General features: G+C 33.3%; 1 protein-coding gene and 1 long non-coding RNA gene across 2 annotated transcripts; one reads left to right on the forward strand and one right to left on the reverse strand.

The window, feature by feature from the left end:
• Window positions 1-200: 200 nt before the first annotated feature.
• Cul2 (cullin 2) lies at window positions 201-5,132 on the forward strand. Its single transcript, XM_040727427.2, has 11 exons — window positions 201-455; window positions 538-736; window positions 2,285-2,594; window positions 2,660-3,058; window positions 3,127-3,294; window positions 3,353-3,500; window positions 3,573-3,865; window positions 3,923-4,048; window positions 4,104-4,244; window positions 4,306-4,521; window positions 4,812-5,132. Exons 1-11 carry the CDS (start codon window positions 335-337, stop codon window positions 4,941-4,943), a joined length of 2,253 nt encoding a protein of 750 aa, XP_040583361.1. The 5' UTR covers window positions 201-334; the 3' UTR covers window positions 4,944-5,132.
• A 722-nt stretch (window positions 5,133-5,854) lies between these two features.
• LOC139907621 (uncharacterized) lies at window positions 5,855-6,500 on the reverse strand. Its single transcript, XR_011784338.1, has 2 exons — window positions 6,280-6,500; window positions 5,855-6,194 (listed from the first exon to the last, which is right to left on the reverse strand). It is a non-coding gene; the product is annotated as an uncharacterized lncRNA (long non-coding RNA).
• Between the last annotated feature and the right edge of the window lie 15,480 nt (window positions 6,501-21,980).

Here is a 21,980-nt window from a genome sequence, read left to right on the forward strand (position 1 = left end):
AACACCAGATATAAGGGATGAAAGTATAGTTTTTTCCTTAGAATTTTAATAATAGTTACAATTAACTAATTATGATAAATATTTTTAGTAATTATTTGAGTGCAATTTAATGATATTATAATTAACAATGAATTGGTAAATTCGGATAAATGTGTAATGAATAATACTACATAACATAAATTATTATATTTCGTGAAATGAAAGTAAATTTTCGGAAGAATGGTGGTAAAAGAGTGTCGATCACAGAACCTCGTACTATGAAACCTCCAGTTGTCCCCTCCGAATCAGCAGTTTTATATATATTTTTGTCTCAAATAATAGATTAAGAAAGAGGATGTCGCTTCGACCTCGTCGCGTGGATTTCGACACAACTTGGTCGGAATTACGAGAAACGGTTAAAGGAGTTATCACTCTTAGTCATGTTCCTAGAGACGTTTGGAATGATCGATTCATGGGTAGGTTATCGTCATTTTTATAGAAGTAAATCATTGTACCTGACATAGCAATTATTAATTATATTATTTTTAACTTTCCAAGATGTTTACTCCTTATGCGTGGCATATCCTGAACCCTTGGCAGATCGACTTTATAGAGAAACTAAATGCTTCTTAGAGGAACATTTCTATGAATTACTCCTTAAAGTTCTCCAGGCGGGTCGAGATGAACTCCTTCATAACTATCACGAAGCATGGAAAGAGTTTTCTCAAGGAATCGACTATCTTCATATGCTCTATTCGTAAGATCATTACACTTCAAGGGCTGAGTACCAAATTGTCGTAACTCACAAATTACAAAAATTAGTCTTATTGTATATAAGCATTCATCCTTGAAGTCTTAATATTTAGAAATAGAGGAATTCAGAATGTTTAAATTCATTTCTCAGATCCATTTATTTGTACAAATATGAAAAAGCCATTATTCATGATGAAAGAATGGACTTTCTAGCCTCCATTCCTGTAAGTATATATAGGAGTTACGACGATTTGACTCTCACCCCACGATTAGTTTTATTTCCTGACTGTCATTCTATAAGTATAATATTTAAAAACAGAGAAATTCCGACTATTTAAATTCATTTTCCACATCCATTTATTTGTAAAAATATGAAAACGGCATTATTTCTTTCCAATCTCTATTCTGTATAGATAATATAAGAGTTACGACGATCTGGCTCTCACTCCACGATTAATCTTATTGTCAATATGTCATTCCAGAAGTGAAGTTTAATATTTAAAAAATAGAAAAATTCAGACTCTTTAAATTCATTTATCAGATCAATTTATTTGTGCAAATATGAAAAAAACCATTATTCATTATGAGGGAATAGACTTTCCAATCCCCATTCTGTAAAGTAAATATAGGAGTTACGACAATTTGGCTCTCACCCCATGATATTTTGTGCACAGTTCTTTATTTCCTCATTCCTAAGAAGTACCTCAATATACAAGGAAGGAGGAAATGTCATTGACTCCCGTTAGTTATGTGTTGACTTGGTTAAATCAATTCTAAAACGTTGGAAAAGTCAAAACATATACTTCTTAAATACATGGCATTATCTTATTTGTCTTGGGTATATAGAATGCCAACACAAAAACAAGCTAGAATTATTTATTACAAAATGTAGACTGGATTATACTTGTATTCTTTTACGAATTATCCTCAATTTCTATTAAGGATTGTACTCTTAAAGTAAATAAAATTGAGCATCACATAAAATTAAGAGAAATTGACATATTTTATGCTTTTGAAATGGACCATATCAGGGTCAATATAAATCTCTTAAATCAAATAAATGTTCTAAACTATAACTAAATTAGCTTTTTATATGTAAATGAAGTAAAATATATTGAATGTAATATTCTCCTTTTCTTGATTTTTGTTCACGATTGTTTTTATGTTAACGTACTACATATTCAGATATATTTTCCAGATAAATATAAGAGATAATTTGTATCATCATAGGATAAAAACACAGAACTGCTCTTTTTTGACTACTTAGTTTATTAGTCGCCGTTCTCAGAGGGATAAAAGGACTTTTTGAAGATTAATTATAATTATAATTTTAACTCTAGTTAAATTTCTCATATTTGTATAATTACAACTTGATGGATTCATTACTTTACTAATAGATAGTACTAAGTGTTTTAAATTTACAATACGGAGATAATTCCAATAGTTGAAATTCATATCTAAGTATGTACTTACTACTAAATCCAAGTTTTTTAAACATAAATTTATATTAATCCATATCACGGGTCTGAAATATATATTAATATATTTACAGATACTTGAACAATCAACATATTCGTAAGCAAAAAATTTCTGATGCTGAGCTAACCTATGGTAGTGTATCCATAAATCCTGGAGAGCAAATGAAAGAAATTGGTGAGTTAGGTCTCGAAATTTGGAGGAGAAAGATGATTGAGCCTGTACAGGATGAACTTGTTCGATTGTTGTTGGATGGTATTCAATACGATCGCCTTAATGAGAATGGGTCTACAGGGCAAATAAAGTTTCAATCAGACGCTGTTATTAAAGGAGTCATTAATTCGTTTGTCAGCGTAGAAGAATTTAAAAGGAGAGGGAATCTCGAGGTATTTTAAGGCATTATGAAAGTAATTTTTAAATTATACTAAATTGTTTCTTAATTAATTATTAGTTGTATGAGACCATCTTTGAAAAACCGTTTCTTGCTGCAACTGGGGAATTTTATAAGAATGAAGCTTCAAAACTTTTGCAAGAAGGCTCAGTTTCTCAATATATGGAAAAAGTCATTCAAAAGATAGAGTCAGAGAATAAAAGATCCATCAAGTTCTTGTATCCCACCTCGTACTCCAAAGTAACTAATGAATGTGAACAGAGAATGGTTGGGGATCATATTGAACTATTACACTCTGAGTGTAAGCCCATGGTTGAAAGAGAACTCAAGGAGGATTTAAGTAACATGTATCGATTGCTCAAGCCAATATCGGGTGCTCAAGACGTCCTTTTAGAAGAAATTCAAAATCATATTAAAAATCAAGGTCTAAAGTCAATTTCTAACCTTAAAGGTCATTCGGTAAGTCGGAAGATCCACATTTTTGATGGCAAATAGCTAATAAATCTGTCATCTAATCAATCTTACAGATTGCAAAAGACTTTGTTGAAAACGTGCTCGAAGTTCATCACAAGTATAAAGAGTTGATAACTACCGTATTCAATGGTGATCAACCCTATATGGGTACTTTAGACAAAGCATGTACAGCCATTATCAATCATAGGCAATCTAAGCAGTTGCCAAAATCCCCTGAATTGGTATAGTATTTCCGGTATTATTACGTATTGCTCACGTTTTCATAATTTTTATTCATAGCTGGCTCGGTACTGCGATGGTCTCCTCAAGAAATCTCAAAAGGGAATATCTGAAAATGAAATTGACGATAAACTAAATGCTTCCATTACAGTGTTCAAATATCTTGACGACAAAGATGTATTTCAAAAGTTTTATGCTAGAAATCTAGGTAAATCTCTTAATATTTAGACTATGTGTGTGAATGCAAATGACCAACATCTTGATATTTTTTTCTTCTTAGGTAAACGATTAATTTATCAGCAATCTCACTCCATGGACTTAGAAGAAGGAATGATAAATCGTCTCAAGCAAGCCTGTGGCTACGAATTTACGAATAAATTCCATAGAATGTTTACTGACATTTCATTAGCTGAAGACTTGAACAATAAATTTACTAATTATCTTCAAAAAGAATCAATCGAGTTAGGGATCAATTATTTTGTTCGTGTTCTACAACAAGGAGCTTGGCCTTTAAGTCAAAATGGTCTTTGCCCTTTAGCTATACCTATCGAATTAGAAAAAACCGTTCAGATGGTAATTTCCTTGAAATATGAAATGTTTTCTTCACATTCATTTTCTTTTTATATTTAGTTTGAACAATTTTATACGAAACAATTTTCTGGTCGTAAGCTGACTTGGCTACATCATTTAAGCTCAGGGGATGTGAAAATAGGATACCTCGCCAAAACTTATATCATCAACATGTCAACTTTTCAGGTAGGTTTGAATACTAATTATTTACTGTTGTACTGACTGGATTTTTATTTATTAGATGGCGATATTGCTTTGCTTTGAGAATGCGGACTCCCTGGAGTACAAAGAGCTTCTTGAGGCGACTAAGATGTCTGAAGAACAATTTCCTCGTAACTTACAGTCCCTCCTGGATGCAAAGCTTCTAGATTGTGACACAGGAGTAAGAAGCATCATATTATTTAATTAATTTAACCTCTCATGTATCCTATTCCCCTAATTAGGAAATCGACATAAATTCAATCATTACATTGAACATGAACTACACCAACAAACGCACCAAATTTCGCATAACTCGTACACTTCAAAATGAAACTCCTCAAGAAGTGGAGCATACTCATCAAGCAGTAGAAGAAGATAGGAAAATGTATCTTCAAGCAACGATAGTTAGAACGATGAAAAGTAGAAAGGTCCTTAAACACAATTTACTCATTCAAGAGGTAAAGCAGATTTATTTAGTTTGATTCAACTTCATTTCGGAGTAACCCTTCTGCAAAATATGTACTATTTTTTATTTGTTGCCGATTTAGTGACGACTTTGTTGTTGCAATTTGATTTCTTTCTTATTTTCTTTGATAAAAAGAAGGACAACGTTTTTGGCAATTATTTGATTTTTGTTAAGGGGTCACTTTGTATACAAATATGTATCTTACTTATTCTTAAATACAATTTTTATTTGTTTCCAACAACTAGCTGATTCTTGATATTAATCTTCTCGTTTTATTTGTAGGTGCTGAGCCAATCCCGGGGTCGGTTTGCTCCTCAAGTAAACATGATTAAAAAATGTATTGAGAGTTTGATAGACAAGGCCTACATTGAAAGAACTCCCAATGGCAACGACGAATACTCCTATATGGCGTAACTTTGTTTATCACACTAAAATCTCTCTTGAATTGCTAACGAAAAACCTTTTCTAATAAAAAAATATAATCGCTGTGATGATTTTTTTTCTCTCCCAAAACTTTGGGCAACTCTTAATACCATGTACATAAATTTAAAAGAATTACGGAAGAATATATTTATTTCAAACTTGAGTTTGATTTGTATGTTATGTATCGAACTTTTCATTTTTCTTCGTCATTGTAGAACTTGTCATAAATGAATTCAATTTTTAAATCATATAGATATCCAACTGTTTTACGAACAAACAGCAAACAGACAGACAAAAATATATTTACTTCTTATATCATATTTTTATTAAATGAAAAGGCTATTAAATCTCAAATTATTAAGTTCCTCTATTTTTTAATAATAAATATATATATTCAACCATTTGTATGACCATTGGCCAGTCAACACCCATGAATGTGACCAATAGAGCTACTTTTTATTTTATCTGTTCACATTAATATTAGTGATGGAACGATTCCAAAAAATAACCATGCCGATTCTTTAATATTTTAAATAATAGTTCGAAAATACCATTTTGCTTTTTGGAATTTTTTTGGAAAACAATTTCGAAAACCCATGATTATTCTCAAAAATACATAGTTCTTCAAAGAAAATTAAATTAAATATTAAATTTCAAAAAAAAATATATATTTAATTTTCTAGTAAACAGCAAAAATGCCATAATGGGGGGGGCTATTTTTTTTTCATAACTTAGAAAAGTATTAAATAGATAAGTACCAGCAATAAATAAGAATCAGAATCACAAATTTTACCAATGCCGATTCCGATCAATCGTCCCATCACTAATATTTACATTAATTGATAAGACTGTTTAATATCAAATTATTCAGTTACTCTTTTCTTTAATAATAAATATGTATATTCAACCATTTGTAAGACCATATTGAGCAGTTATCATCCATGAATGTGACCAATATAGCTTCTTTTTTATTTGTTTGTTTACATTAATATACAGTTCAGAAGAGTTCAAATTCATTATGTTAAGTAGATAACAATTTATATATTTCATGGCTATTTATGGAATTTAATATCTAAGCACACTCTGGCCGCTTTTCTTTGGGAACACAGCTTAGAGACTCTTGTGAAAAGACCAACTCCTCTCCGCAAGTCATGGGATAATTGTATACGTAAAATACTTTGCAGTCGTCGGGATGAGCTTGAATAGGATTCTCTGGATCCACTTCTCTTGGAAGCGAAAGATCTAATAAACGTTAATTAATTAATGATTGACAAAAAGATGTGTGGAAATAGTACATACATGATTATTATGTACATACTTCACTTACCAACTCCTTGTATCCAGGGCTTGGCCTCTGAGTATACCAACCCTACGACCAATAGTAAAACCATGAACCGATACATGTTATCATCAATCCTAACTGAAATCCTTTAGTGAAGCTAACAAGTACTTTTATACTTAAAAACAATATGATGATCGTCTTCAATAATAAAAATAGTATTTTCTTCTTCAAAGCAGGCCTTAAGGTGCATGTTTTTTTGTTGTTTTACAAAAAAAATACCAATTTATATTTAAATAAATCCTGTAACATTATTAACCCAAAGGATTTTTTTTTGTTTTCCGAATAAAACACGCGCCACGATGATATTAAAAATAAATCGATTGGATCATTAATATACAAAACCATACTATGATTTTGTTATTAATATTCATATCTATTTTTTTAATATGTAACTATATAAAAAAACCATACAACTCTGTAATAATTATATCAGAGGTGGAAAAAAGTCCTTATACTGCAGGTCCAAGTCAAGTCTTTGAATATTTTTTTGGAGTCCTAGTTCAAGTCCTCAAAAAATAAAATATATTTTATCCAGTAAAAAATTGAAAGGACTGCAGAGAGTCACGAGTCTTCAAATATAGATTCTAGTCCAAGTTCCCACCTCTTATAATTATTAAATATCTAGTGAGAGGTTCAAGCGTATGTTTTAATGTAGATTGTGGACTCCACGATCTTACAAAATACATTTCATAATCTTGATCATTATACAACAATGTCTTTTATTTTGATCATTCGATGTATATTATGAGAGTTTCTCTCAATGGTAAGTAGAATCACATTTTGGCAGAGCTGTAAAGGGGGTTCACTGAAGTGCTTAGGGACAATTTAGCACGCATTTATTCTTCCTTTTTATTATTATTATCCTTATGTACTCGGGCTCGACTCATTTTTTGATAGACTTGGACTCGGAACTACATATATGAACATAGAATAACAAAAGAAGAAATTATTCATGTACCATATCTTCTCTTTTTACCAGGGACTACAAATTATTAATGAAATATCCAAATCTATCTTGCAATGAAATGTATAGTTCTACATAGTGTTGTGTCTGTCCTTATTTAGGACTGAAGACTCCAGTACCGCCTAGTTCAGTCCTCCATATCAGTCCTAAAACATATAAAGGTCGTTCCTTGATGACGTCACTCAACTTTATTTCTTCTTTTTTTAGTCATTTCTAGTACTGACAGTCCAAAGGGCCTATAGACTTTGGACTTTTTTTAGTTTTCTTAGGTTCCAAGGACTGATAGGTCCGGTCCCAAGACTGGACCTGACCGAATAATTAAGGACTGAAGCAACACTAGTTTTAATAAAAGGTGGAACAGAATACATCTTTTCTTATATTTTGGCCACCCTAGACCTTTTTAGGAACCAGAGACTTTAAAATCATAACTCAAATTTTCCAAGGTCATGCCCACCTTACATAAGGGCTGCTAGGATATGAGGTCACTTTAAAAATAAAATAAGATTCTGCCTTTTCTATTTTCTCCAAAAATACAAGGTGTGGCAAAATAAATAATTTAGCATCTAGTAATGTTTTTTTAGGTCCCCTTTCTTGACTATTTCGATAATAGGTTCAATATTTTTATCTATTTATTTCTAAAAAGTCGTTTTTTATAGAAGGTATATTTTATTTTTTAAAGAGGCTGTATTTCAATTTTTTCTGACATAAATACTCCCTCCAAATTCAAGGGCGTCCGCAGAGTTATATTTTTTTTGGGGGGGGGAGGCTTTTTCTTTCCATACCATAATTTAATAGAATGACCTTTTTTTTTAGAAAATAAATCCTTAAATTGATTTGGGGGCTAATTGTTTTTCTATATTAATGTTGTTTTTTTAATTTCTCGATTTGGGGGACTACAGCCCCAAGCCCCCTCCCTTCCTGAGGATTCCCCTACGATTACAACTTCACCTACGGCTAAAATGTACTTGGAGTTACAGGATTAAACTACAGGAGCCCAGGCCTTTCAAAATCAAAAATGAAGGAGTTCTAATATTTTTAACCTCTCTCCTCCAAAAAAAATCATATGGGCCTCCCCCAATATGAAACTCTTACTGCGCCCCTGTAGTCCATCCTAGTGTTTTGATCAAGACTGCCTAACCCTATACCCAGACTTTTAGGGTTTGAGACCGAAATTAGACTAGGGCCATCAAATATTGAACTCGAGAACCACATCACTGTTAAATACACCTTCCTTAATCGAGAGAAAAATCTATGATGATACAGGCATAACAGAGATAACAAGACAAATTGAAAATATGTAATGTTTTGATAATTTGTTGCCTACTACACAAGAGCCTCTCTCATTTGGGAGAAGATTATTCTTTTGGACTATGGTTTGGACATCAGAGACCTTAGTAGGAACCAGAGATTTTAAGTTTATGTATACAAAGACGGAGTTCCAATAGACTCCTGTCGGACTTGAAAACTTTATTGTGACTTGAGTACACAATTAAATCTATGTAAGAACCCGCATAACCTTCAAAGTCATGATGAATAGATATACATATTTTTAAAAGTTTGTTCAATCATACAAACATATGTCATTCTTCCTGAAGGTTTTCATTATTTGTACCTAATAAATTATAATAAGTGAGTTCATTAAAGTTGTCTACATAATATATGTCTATATAGAATTCAAATGGATTTTCTAATATCAATCCATTTAATGTACCTTGGGTTCTTGTCATACAATGATGGCTGGCATTGTAGAAGTATGCCCTTCAACTGTTGAATATATTTAAATAAAAATAATTATTAATATATGATTATATTGCTACATGCTTGACTAGAGCTTAAAAATTAAAGCTTGTGATTGAATGCATGTATTTAATTACTCATAAATTAATTACAAATTTTATGATAATTTATAAACAAAAAGAATCATATAAGATATTAGATTTTAAACCGATATGTTACGATATTTGATCTTATACATATACCAAAATAATGGTATTTTGTCCACCTACAGCAGAGTGAATAATAGTCAGGCTTGTTAATAATCGTTCTAAAGTCCTAATCGTTTATCAACGATAAACGATAAACGAATTCAAAAAAGTGAACTTCAATTTATCTCGATATTTGACGGACTTGATGAACAATTAAACTAAAAGATTAAATAAGGTGAACGACAACAAGCCAGGTAATAGTTTATTGGCGTAGGAACTACAATAATTAAATTATTCATTTTAATATTGGGGTGTTTAAATCTGGGTTGTCTCTCATCAAGCTTGACCAATAATCCAGCATCATATGGGATCCCTACCATTCTTCCATTGTTTTAATAGCCTGATAAAAACGTTCCCCTTGTTCCTCGCTCACATCCCCAAAGTTATCCGTTGTTTTTGAAATTTTTTGAAAATAAATCAAAAAATTAAATTTTTCGAAAAAAAATTCAAATATACAATTTGATAATTAAAACTTTTTCAAGCATCCACAATTATTCAAAAACAAAAAATTGAATTTTGTACAAAAAAATTTCAAGAACGAATGGCTATTCTGAAAAAATTAAATTTTTTGAAAAAAAATTCTAAAATGCACAGCTGTTCACAAAAAATTAAGTTTTTTGGAGAAACAAATTCCAAAATCCAAAGCTGTTCACAAAAAGTTATTTTTTTTTTTAGAAATTTTTTATATTTTATGTACAATGGAAGAAATACAATCAGGGGCGTCCGTAGGGCTTCAGCCCTTCCCCCTCAAGAATACAACACAATGACATTATGTATCATAATCATGGGTAACACTACACTAGAGGATAATTGATGACTGGATTTAGGATTTGTGATTCCATTGTTCAAAAATTACTCAGTTTAACCTTTTTGGGAAAAATTGATCATTGATCATTTTGTATTCTAACTAAAATTTGGATATTAGTTAGATTGCACATCAGTTTTTAATGATTCTTTGATGATATTTTTCAAATGAAAATCCACCTGCAAAAATCTTCCTTCAATAGGCTCTCTTTTTGGAGGTAAAAATATGTATATGATCCAATCAGGATTATGATTATATGATCGGATATGTGAAAGAACCAAATTACGACAACATCCAATTAGAATAAGGTGAAACTTTGACCAAAATTGGCTGTTGAATAATACCCCTTGAATCTTGCAACAAAGAAGGAATACTTTTTCGCCAAATTGTGAAATCCTGATTTTTCATTTATGCGAAAGGTTGAACTATACTCTGTGGTGGTGATGATGAAATGCCTAAATCTAAATCTCAATCTACTCTTGAAGATCTCACCAACTTCAAAATTTGATACAACTACTAATGTGGACGGTGGACGGTCTTAATGTATGTAAAAAACTACCAATACTGATCGAAGGTATAAATTAACGGAATAAAATCTTTCTAAAATCTTTATTTGACGATATAATATAGCAAAATGTAATTAAAATTATGATATATATAAAACATCACTAATTATATTAAATCATCCTTATAAAACTACATTTTTCTTTGGATACAAATAGCTCCATTTTAATATTTTGGATGCTCATTTTTTAATAATTATCACTATACTTTATGCTCATATTGCCCAAAAATCCCTCCAAAATCCAAAGTTTAGTAACTGACTAAAGTTACCGATGTATCCCTATATTTAATTTTCCGTAAAAATAAGAAAATACAATTTTTTTTTCTACAAAAACAGGAAATTAAATTTTTTAATATCTTCATTCAATCCCTAAACGCGCCCACTTCTGAAAATATATTTAACTGATAACCCGTTTCTCTAATGGAAAGAACGGTTCATGATGATAAAAGGCTGTCCTTTCAGAGATAATTAGACTATGTACATTGATTTATTAGGATGTTCAGGTCAACCAGCTACAAATCAGATCACTTTTTTTACAACACACATAAGTTGATACAGGCCAAGAATGTTCTTTAAAATAATACTCTAAACATAATGGAATTATGTTACAGCAATGTAATAGCCAGTCACGTAAGAGAATGTCAGCAATTTTATAGGGACCCTTAGTTTAGGGGACCCCAATCCCCTGCCTGCTTAGGGAGGGATTGTAAACAAAATGTCCTAACCCTACCAGCAAGATTCAAAATTTCATTTATTAAGAAAAAAAAAGAAATCTTGTTTTTACATGAATTTTTAGTTACGTCTCTGGCAATATCTCGCTTATTCTAAAACTGACACTGATACACCAAAGTTATATTTACACTGATCTACCAGATATTTCTCGGAAAGGGTTTTTAAAACATTCTAACTAAATTTTAGCTGGTAATCATGAATACGAACTCAGTTATTGCCCATCACATCAGGATTTCAAGATAAAGCATTTTTCAATTTTTGATGAAAATTACTCTTCGAAGGTTACAAGAAAGAAAAAAAAAACTCAATTTGGTATATTTTTAATCCAGGAAGGACAATCAAATAGAGTGACAGAATTAAAATGTAAAAATGCATATATATAGGATCAAATAGCAGTTATTTGAATGTGTTTTTTTGTCTGATCTCTGATCTATAGCAAGTCGTTACCTTTCATACCAAAGGAAAAAGAAAAATGCCCAAAATAGGTTAATAGTTAGCCAATTCTTTTCTTCTACCAACAAGGGAATTATTATTCAATATAGAGTATGTGGCCATTGTTTAACAGCGAACGGTGAGCGTAAGCATAGGTAGGGTGTTGTTTGTTGTTTTGGCGGCTAGTCAGAAGTGTTTGACGTCAGTTTTATTTTTAAAAAAGGCATCGACCAACAAAGTATTTATTTCACAATCCCGTAAAAGGCATAGTATCCTTGTTGCTATCCCCACTGGACGAGACAATGTTGAGATTGCAAAGTTCTTAAGGTTATTTGTCTGGAGAGTGAAGATGGAGATGGAGAGATTCTGCTCCATCCCACAAATCCTTGGCTTGGTTGTCATAATTTTTTTAAAGCTTTTTTTGGACCCAGTCCTTGGTCTCCATGCTCACAGGACTTCAACCCTATGCACTTCTTTGTGTAACACAAAACGTTGAAAAACCCTTATTGACCCTAAATTTTGAACTAATGGAGATACAAAACTCAATTTGATTTTTGGGGAGGTTTTGCACTCTACCGAGTGCCCATCTGGTTCCATTTTCAAATGATGTTAAATTTATAAAAGGAGACGTTTTGACAGTTCAGAAAATACTTTTATATATTAAGATATATTGAATATCGACTTAGTCAATCCAACATAACCACAAAGGTCCTTCGTTTGGATATTTAATTAACCCAAAAGAGGAAAAAAAAAGCATAAAAGCACAAAATATATGCCCATAAGTTATAACCATAATTAACCATTTCAAAACAACATATTATTATTACGTAATCGAAAGAAAATCATTACATTAATTATATATTTATCTCAACAAAGCATGAAAAATCCACAATATACTTAAATATGTAAATATAAAAAGACGTAGAGCTGGAGAAGGTAAAAACTAGTGTTGACACGCGGTCCGAGACTGATTTTTTTGCAGTCCGGTCTTGATCCTTTCGAAAAAAAGCAGAAAATAATAAAAAATACATAGGTATTTCTAGTCAAGAATGATACTGCAAACGTCCATTGTTAATTAATGTAAATTTTATCATTAATATAAGAATGTTTAGAGATTATTTTTTGACAATTTGGTTCAGCCGTCCTCTGTACATAAACAAACATAGACGAACATTTCGTCTTCTTGTCATCATACCTAGACTTCACACCTAGCTGATAAGAAATAATTGTGGCAATAAATTATACTCAAGAGTCAAGTATATGCCTTTTTATAGAATGAATATTTATTCATAATATGTTGCAATAAATTTGCAATGATATAATCAAAAATAACCCATTCCAGCATCTCTCCATGTTTGAAAGCATAACGAATATAGGAAAGCATAATGAAGTCTTTAAAAATTGGAACAAAGGTTCAAAGTACTTATAGGCTTTAAAAACTTACATAAAATAACGTATAGAAAAATTATAAGCAATTTAAGAAGATGTCATATATTTGACAAGTCGTCGTTAAAGGGTTAAGCCATTTTTTCTAGATCAATCTCCAAGAATGTGTTCCTCCAGACCGAAATTAAAATCATAGAACAAAAATGTCATTTACTTAGGAAAATATTAGGGTCGGATATAGTATAAATCTCGGCATTAGAGAGACATATTTTTTTGATAGACTGTATAGACTTTTTACTTTTATGTCCCATTTTGACATGCAATAGTTAATTACTGTCCTTAATATTTAATAGAAAAAGTTTATAGAATGTTAATTTTCTCATTATTATTATAGGAAGTCTTAGTGATTCATTCTTGAGATTCTGGTTCAGTCTTCCTCTGTGCATAAACAAGCTGATGACGAGAAATTTCATTATCTCGTCATCATGACTTAGTAAGATCTCTTTGATCTTTTTGAATTGGCGAAGATTATGGATACTGTGAAGTGCTCCGGGAGCCTGGTTTACAAGGTGGTCAATGAATGATGGGGAAGACCTCTCTAGGAAAGTAGGAAGTGAAGGGCATAATTTAAAGAGGGGTCCGGAGTTCCTGTACAGCTTGGAGAAGAAAAACAAAGGAAGAACCCACCCAATCGACGAATCGCCTCACCAACGATTTTCCTGTAGCTGCTAAGACCATCAGGAGGGGCGTGAGGGGCGACTTATGATTGTTGTCATAAATGAGGACTCCACTCCAAATTTTGAAGGAGGTCATGAAGGCCAGGAAGGTCGAGAGTCCACGTTTGACAACCTAACCCTGTACATGCTTGTTAGATGTTGCAACCTATCGTAGTAAAAAAGTTTACAATATATTTTGTTGCCAGCTGTTGTGGTCGCAAAATTAACGGAAATAAGTAGGGTTCCAACTTGAGATGCCCACAGCACTAGCAATATCACACACCTTCTCTCTTATGTCCTCCATCCCCATATCATTGATTTTATCAATGATTTCTGTAGTAGTAACCAAAATAAGGCGTCCAGAACATTGAGCATCACTTGTACCCATATGTTTATGAAGCTTCTTTTTAGTCTACTGAGGCGTTTTGCCTTTCATAAAGTAATGTTAAAGCAAACCACGAAATTATTTTTCGTCCATTTTTTGAAAATCATTCCACTTCCTCGATTCAAACAAATGCCACGTTATGATTGTCCTCGTGCACAAGGACTCCACACCACCTTCTGACAGAGGTCATGAAGGGTAGTAGGCTATAGAATCCACGTTTTTCTGCCCAACCGTGTAATACATATTATAATCCACATTAACATAAAAATTGACATTGTATTTTGTTGTCAGCTGTCGTTGTGTATGTTTTTTTTCTCCTAATTAATTTACGGAACGTTGTTGGTTGGAACTAGAATTAGCTCTTTCTAAGCTGTGAACAATTTTCAACTTTATTGAATACTAATGTTGGATTCGTCCTAGGACTGATCGCCTTATTAGTCTTTTTTTCCCGCCCTTTTCAGTCCTTTTTTTTTAATCAGTCCGATCTTTTTTACCATTCAATGGTTCTAAGGACTGATACATCGATCTTTTAGTCCTACAGTCCTGGTTATTTTTTTTTATTCTCTTCATTCATAGCTAGGATTGAAGAAAATAATGAATTATTGCTAAAATGTAGGATAATACATTCTAGTAACACATCTCGTAAGGTATATTCTTTTTGAAAGAGGCAATGAATTATGATGTAACTTCAGCGAGTCAAATGACGTATGCAGTACTAACTACGTGCTATTGTAGTTTCGACAAAAGACCTATAAGGTCAGGTCCTAGGACTGAACAAGTTATTAGGACCGGACTAATAAGACTGCAGTCCTTTAAGTTTTTTTTAACCGGTCCAGCACTATTGAATACCAATTCTAAAGTTGGAAAGATTTGGCCAACTACCAACTGATGCTGGCCTTTTTCTGTTTCTTAACGGAAGAAAGGTTGCGTGATACAATAAAAGCTACGACGTGATACAAAATAAAAAAACACAGAGCCGAATCAAACCCTATTTTTGTTCTTGTTAATCGAATTTTATTACGAAAACAGTCCAGACCGTAGTTGGACCAAATGAGTGGATATCCTTGAACGATCTGAGACCGTTCTAGCGTATCCAGACGTAAAACCAACACTTTTACAAACATTTAATGAGCCGCTAATCACCTTTAAAGATATTTGTTCTGTTTATGAATTTTCATATAATTGTTATTACTGATTGTTTTCATGTTGTAAGTAAATTAGAATGTTTTCTTATTCTTTTCGAGGAGTGGCTATTTTGAGGAATTTCAAAAATCTTGGACATAGAAAACAGAAAACATCATTTTTTCAGTAAATAAAATATCTTCTTCTTCTTGAGAGCCTTTTCAATTGTAACTGATTAGAATAATTAGTGTTGTCCGGTAGATTAAAGCATATTAGGCTATATGTACTTCTAAAATAAGCTAGTTTCAACAAAAAATGGCTAAAAAATCGGCTTAATATATTTAAGGTTTTATACCTAGAGGGTTTAATTTTTTTAGGGCTTCTTGATATATCATTTTTTTGAAAATCCGTGAGGTTTTCCACCGAAAAACATTGCCCCTTAAACGTTGTTCTTGAAAGTACAGGGGCGTACGTAAGATTTTTTTTTTTTTTTTTTTTTTGAGGGGTGGTAGGGTTTGAAAAACTTTTCTTTTTAATTTTAAAGTATACTTCAAATGAGAGAACTAAATTTGAAGGTATAAACTTTCTTAAGAAATGACAATTTTTCTTTAAAAAATAGGACATTTAAATTTTTGTAGACGAAACGATAGTTTTATGTGATAAAAATTTATCAATTGGTGTGGATGGAGGGTGCTATATTCCCAGTGATGTAAATACGGTGATTTTTTTAGCTGGCCCGTATTTTTTTTTTTTGAATTGGTAATCTGAAGAATGAAATTTTCTTTTCCTTAGCACTTGGCATTATTATTTAATTCTTGAGAAGTGAACATCCTTTCCTAAATAGATAAAATTATATTCAAACCCGGATTGAACACTCATGTCTGTTCATAAAAGACGGAGACTCACTTTTTGTTAACATAGCGAATCTATATAGCATAGGTTACCAGTTACTCAATATTCTAGAGACATTTTGAATAGTTCTTGGGTCCCAGAGTGGGTAATTGTAACCAACTCATATTATATATAATTATTTACAAGTTTCAACCAAGTCAACAAACTACTTTATATTTAGGATTAATCAGAAAATCAAGAGTAGAACAGGATGAAATCCAAGAAAATAAGCTTCTTTATGCTCTTTAATATCCTTTAACAATCCTTTTTCGGGGCTGGAGGGGGCTAAACCCCTCCAGCCCATCCCCAGTAAGCACCTCGGAATATGATAATGGAAGAGCTTTTTTTGGTGGCTACCTGAATAAAGGGTTCCGAAGCAAAACGGGGACTGTTAGTAAATGCTAATTATGTAATTAAAGTAGAGAGGTTTTCTGATTTTTTCCTGCATACTCCGAATCACCTGTCCTTTCTGCATAAGTAAACAATAATAAATATTTCTCAAATCTTTCATCATGAGTTAGCAAGAAGCAAAAAGGAAGAGGATCTCAGACCTTCTAGATGCCAAAATTGAGGTGGCAGAGATTATAAACATTGTGAAGTGCTCCAGGAGCCTCATTTTCAAGGTGGTCAAGATGAAAAGGATGGAAAAGACCTCCCAAGGTAAGAAAGAAGTGGGGGACACTACTTGAAAAGGGATTTTGAGTTTCTGGGGGACCTGAAGAAGAAGATCAAGGAGGACCCTACAAAATCTATGAATCGCATCTCTAACGAGTTTGACGTGGACGAGGGGACAATCAGGAGGGCTGTGAAGGAGGACTTGGGGTCGTCCTCTTACACAAGGACCCTACTCCATCGGTTGACAGACACTTGCAGAGGTGCAAGAAAGTTCGTGCGTGGATCAAGGCAAATGGATCCACAGTAAAAAAATTCTCTGACGAGAAGATTTTCACCGTTGACCAGGTCTCCAAAACGTCAGAACGACTGATGGCTTGGGGGATCACCAAAGGATGTTAAGGGGGTGTTCTGTACAAAACATCCGGCCAAAACAATGGTACTGTGGGTCGTGGTGTCCAACGGCAAGAAGATGCCTCACTTATTTTTTAAGACTGGGGAGAAAATTGGTCAGGAAGCCACCTACAAGGTGCTAAGGTTCACCATACTGTGATGGCTCAAGGCCACTTACACAGAGGACAACTATGTGTAGACCCAAGATGGTGCACCTCCACACACATCTGCCGAATGCCAGAAGTTCTGCGCCGACAGCATAACTGATTTTTGGCCCAAGGACATGTGGCCAGCATATTCACCAGATTTGAGCCCGTTGGACTTTGCTATGGGGGGGGGTACTTTGGAGAGAGGTACTTACCAGACATCTCACCCGAACGTGGGCTCCCTGAAGGCTGCCATTGTGAAGGAGTGGAACAACTTGTCCGAGAAGTTCATCATCAACTCCTGCAAGGATTTCAGCCGGCGTCGGGAGGTTCTGATTACTGCTGAGGGCGGCCATATTGACTAACCATGTTCACAAAGGTCGTGTCTCGAAGTTTTGGTAAAAAGAAAATCGAAATTATTTATCAAAAAATAAAATTATCGACATTTTTCTAAAATAAGTGATTCAGTCAACATTTAGCTTACACAGCCTGTATATGTTTTTTTATTTCCAAAAGCTGTTATGGTCATTCTTTAAAGAAGAGTGAATATCAAAGTATAAAGTAATCACTAGTGTGTTAAAGACGAAAAGTAACACGGATAATTTGTTGGGGAGTTATAGGTAGAGTTGATATATTTGTAACGAAAAAAAAGAGTGCGAGAAGAAGATGGGAGAAAGACATTTATACGATTTTATGATTTTGGCGGAGAAAATGGATTACTGCTATGAACAGGAGAACCTTCTACATTTGAAATAGCATTGGTACGGATAAAATATTATAACTGTATTTAAGTTAATTTATATTTATTTGATTATGCCTTTTTAAAACAATTTGCACCAAAGATAGGCAGTAATGCATACTTCAAAGTGTCGTAACACCACGACGACCGATAAAATAATAGGCAAAAAAGAGCACACGCAACATCCATTTTTCCTTTTAAAGGTAGTGTTTCCATTACAAAACTACTCAACTCTAGGTATAAGTCCTTACTTGACTCGGAGATTAATTGAGGATTGGCATTCATTGAAATAATTCCTTTCCTATATCATTGCTAGATACGGAATGGGGACTCTGTTTATTTCCTTCATCTTATAGCGGCTATCAGCTAATTTAACGTCATAACCACTAATATGATAATCTGAATTTATCTGATATTCTCCCTAACATTCTTCAAATTATGAGGGTGCCCAAATTTATTTTCAGTATCTTTTTTTTAACATAGTGGCAGAGCGTTTATTTTTAACAATGATCAGTGGCAAGAGAACCAATTTAAATGTGGAGAGGGCCATTTTGACAATATTAATAATGACCTATTACACTGATGAAAACATAATCTGGAATTATGTAAAGTTTTCCTTGTTATTATCCGTTCAAAAAGTAGGTATCCCATATTTCGACGCCTAGACGCTCTCTTACACTTTGAAACCCCTGCCTTAGACCCTGCTTATGACATGGCTCTACTCACATCCCCGCCCCTCTTTCATAGGTGTGTCTCCTTTAAAAAAGCCATGAATTACCTATCCCCCAGCTCTTGATCACGATTATAACCTTTTCAATTATGTATTTTGATTTGTGCTTTATGAAAAAATATATATTTATATACGTGATGATCTTAAATCGAAATACTTAAGGGTACATATATATATATACCTCTTTTTGGATTTTATAAATAATTTCTGGAGTAGTAGCCTCTAGAGGGCGTACAGAACGCTAAGCGTCACTTTTTCGCTTATGGCCAATCCGAAAATGTTGAAACCACTTATAATCGTTTCTAATTGAAGGTGTAGAGTCCCCATATTGCTTATCAAGCTGGGTTTTTTTAGTCTCCTGAAGGTTTTGTCTTTCATAATGTAATACTTGATCAACATACCATTTTTTCAGGTGACACTCCAACAGAGGTTTACAATCGCCGTAATGATTGATATATCAGCTTCGGAGAAGTGAATGGGGACGGTGACTACCAACAAACACCCAACATCAGCCATGGCGCTCTAGGTATTGTTGCATCCAACGACATTGTGGCGCCCTGATCTGGTTCCTGGAGAGTTACTGGCTCACTGCAGTCATGTATATCCACGTTCTGAAGACTAACCTGCTCCCCTGGGTCCAGACAGATTTCCCGCACGGCAACGTCGTTTTCAGAAGATGTGGCCCTCCTCTCACGGCAAAAATTACTCAGAGATTCTGAGGTAATAACATCTTTTTCTGGGAGAAGAGAATGTGGCCACCACACTGTCTAGATGTCAACCCCCTCGTTTTTTTCTTTCTGGCTGCATGTGAAGAAGAGGGCCTGTAGCATCCGTCACCCGAACATTCAGCCCATGAAGGCCTCTATCGACGAGGAGTAGGCTGTCATTGACCCGAACTTCATTCTCAATACTTGCAACTAATTTATCAAGAGGTTTGTCTCCATCTGTTAGGCCAATGGTGGCCGAATAGACAGTGGCTATGTATCAGAGAAGGATTAATAAAGATTTTTTTTTAAATGTAGAATTAAATAATGAAAGGTTATTTTCTTTTTTCTTTCCAAGTGTGCCAGTTTTAAATTTCCAACCGGTATGAATATTATTATCAAAACACAATGTCAATCTTAGTGATAATAAGTAACACAGGAGTTGGTATCTTGTTAATAAACAGGGTGGCTTTTTTGTAGGGTCACAATTAGTACTTCTTACCATATTATAGAATTTGTTATCATATTAAATACAATAATTTTTAGATTTATACACATATAGGTGTGCACGTCTAAAACGGAACACTCCTTTAAATTTTAGGCGTTATTCCTTGTCTACAGGCTTGGGGGCTTGACGAGGGGTTCTCTTGTAGACCTTAAGGCCAAGATCTTTCTTAACTAGCCGGTCCATGGTCCTTCTGCTGACGTTGAACTCCCTGGAGAGGCCGCTGACGGTGACCTTGCCTCTCTTGTCCTCGATAGACTTTTTCACGGCAGCAACGATTTCGCTCGACTTTCGATGCCTTGACTTAGATTTTGTGTTCACCTCAGGAGTCCCTTCGGCTGTCACGCTGTAAACAGAGGTGCGGCTGCAGTTCAGAATCTTGGCTATTTCAGTGGGAGTTTTTCCCCGCGTGGAAAGTTCCAAAATTGCGACTCGACGTCTCTCCATATTATCGGCTGTTGTTTCACTGTTACTATTTAGATTTTGCTGGAGTTTTGTTTATAACTAGTCAATACCCTTGCCTCGAAGTATAAACCGGTTTCAACTCAATAAAATCAGGAATATGTGCATGGCGTAGAATTTAAAGGAGTGTTCAGTTTTAGACGCGCACACCTGTACAATGAATTCAAAATACATTTAACAGTTTATTTGCTCCTGATTACTAAATCTTTTGCATTTCCAATACATTTTTTTATAACTCATTTTAATTCAAGGATACCATATGTCTCCCTCCCGCTCTTACAAAAAAAAACCATCCTATATATTATATAAGTAAACTAATTTGTGTTCTTTTACAGGTAATTTTTTTTTTATTAATTTCATTAATCATTAAATAAATAAAACACATTGGTTCGAATATAGTTCGAATCTTTACCGTTGTAGTACTTAATTAAATATTAAACAAACAAGACAATGATTCATTTGGAAAAAGTGCTAATAACTTCTCTGCTATCAACTAATTATTATTCAAATTAAATGCTAACCACATACAGCGTGCTGTGCTTATAACATTAAAGAATATAATTGATAAAATAAATATTTTCCTGCAAAAGAACAATCATTAATTTATCTTATATCACATATTTACCATATGAAGAAAACCTTTTTATTTTTACCGTCATTCAAAAAAAATTGAATTAAAATATACAATCGCAGATATCATTATATTAAATATATCATTTTTCGGTCAAATGTCCCAAATAGTCCTTCTGCAAAATATCCCTTCGGCAAATTTTCCTTCGACGAAATGTCCGTTCAGCAAATTGTTTTTCGGCAAAAACATTTTCGAGCAATTTTCCTACAAATCTTTAATATATCCTGTCAAAGTGTCAGCGTGACTATTGAGGCTCCCCTGAGAAAAAAATGTACTTAACAATATTGGAATATTCGTGAGGCGGTCTGCAGAATAGCAAATTACCCCTAGACCTCTGTTTCCTGATGGTGCAGGTTTTTGTTTTTTTGGAAGTGTGTGCTCAAAAAACTGTTAAGAAAAATGCTAGTTGGAAACTTTTTGAAAGAGACTAAATTTGAATTAATTATATTTTTTATGAGTAGTTGAAAAATTGACATTTAATTTTTACATAAAAAACAGATAGTATCATATTATAGGTAATGATAAAAAATTTCTACTTTTTTAGGGGTAGAGACCTACATAACCCCTTTACTCCACCCTCTCCTTAAACCCCTTTCGACGCCTCTCATAAAACTTATAAAAATAATTTCTATACTCTAAACCAATGGTTTCTAACCTGTGGGTCGCCTGACAATTTGCGTGAGGTACCCTAAGGCCATCTAAAAAAAATTTATATTATACCAAATGTCCCTGTGTTGTATGTATTCTCGAGTTAATATCAATACATCTAATTATAAAGGGG

The sequence above is a fragment of the Lepeophtheirus salmonis genome, chromosome 1 (assembly GCF_016086655.4).
Source record: "Lepeophtheirus salmonis chromosome 1, UVic_Lsal_1.4, whole genome shotgun sequence".
Taxonomy (NCBI): Eukaryota; Metazoa; Arthropoda; class Copepoda; order Siphonostomatoida; family Caligidae; genus Lepeophtheirus; species Lepeophtheirus salmonis.

Bases quoted from the DNA above. Each gene is read 5' to 3' on its own strand.
- Cul2 (XM_040727427.2), top strand. From the start codon at position 335: ATGTCGCTTCGACCTCGTCGCGTGGATTTCGACACAACTTGGTCGGAA. The intron at 3,059-3,126 runs GTAAGTCGGAAG...TCAATCTTACAG, and splicing joins CTAACCTTAAAGGTCATTCG to ATTGCAAAAGACTTTGTTGA. The intron at 3,866-3,922 runs GTAATTTCCTTG...TTTTATATTTAG, and splicing joins TAGAAAAAACCGTTCAGATG to TTTGAACAATTTTATACGAA.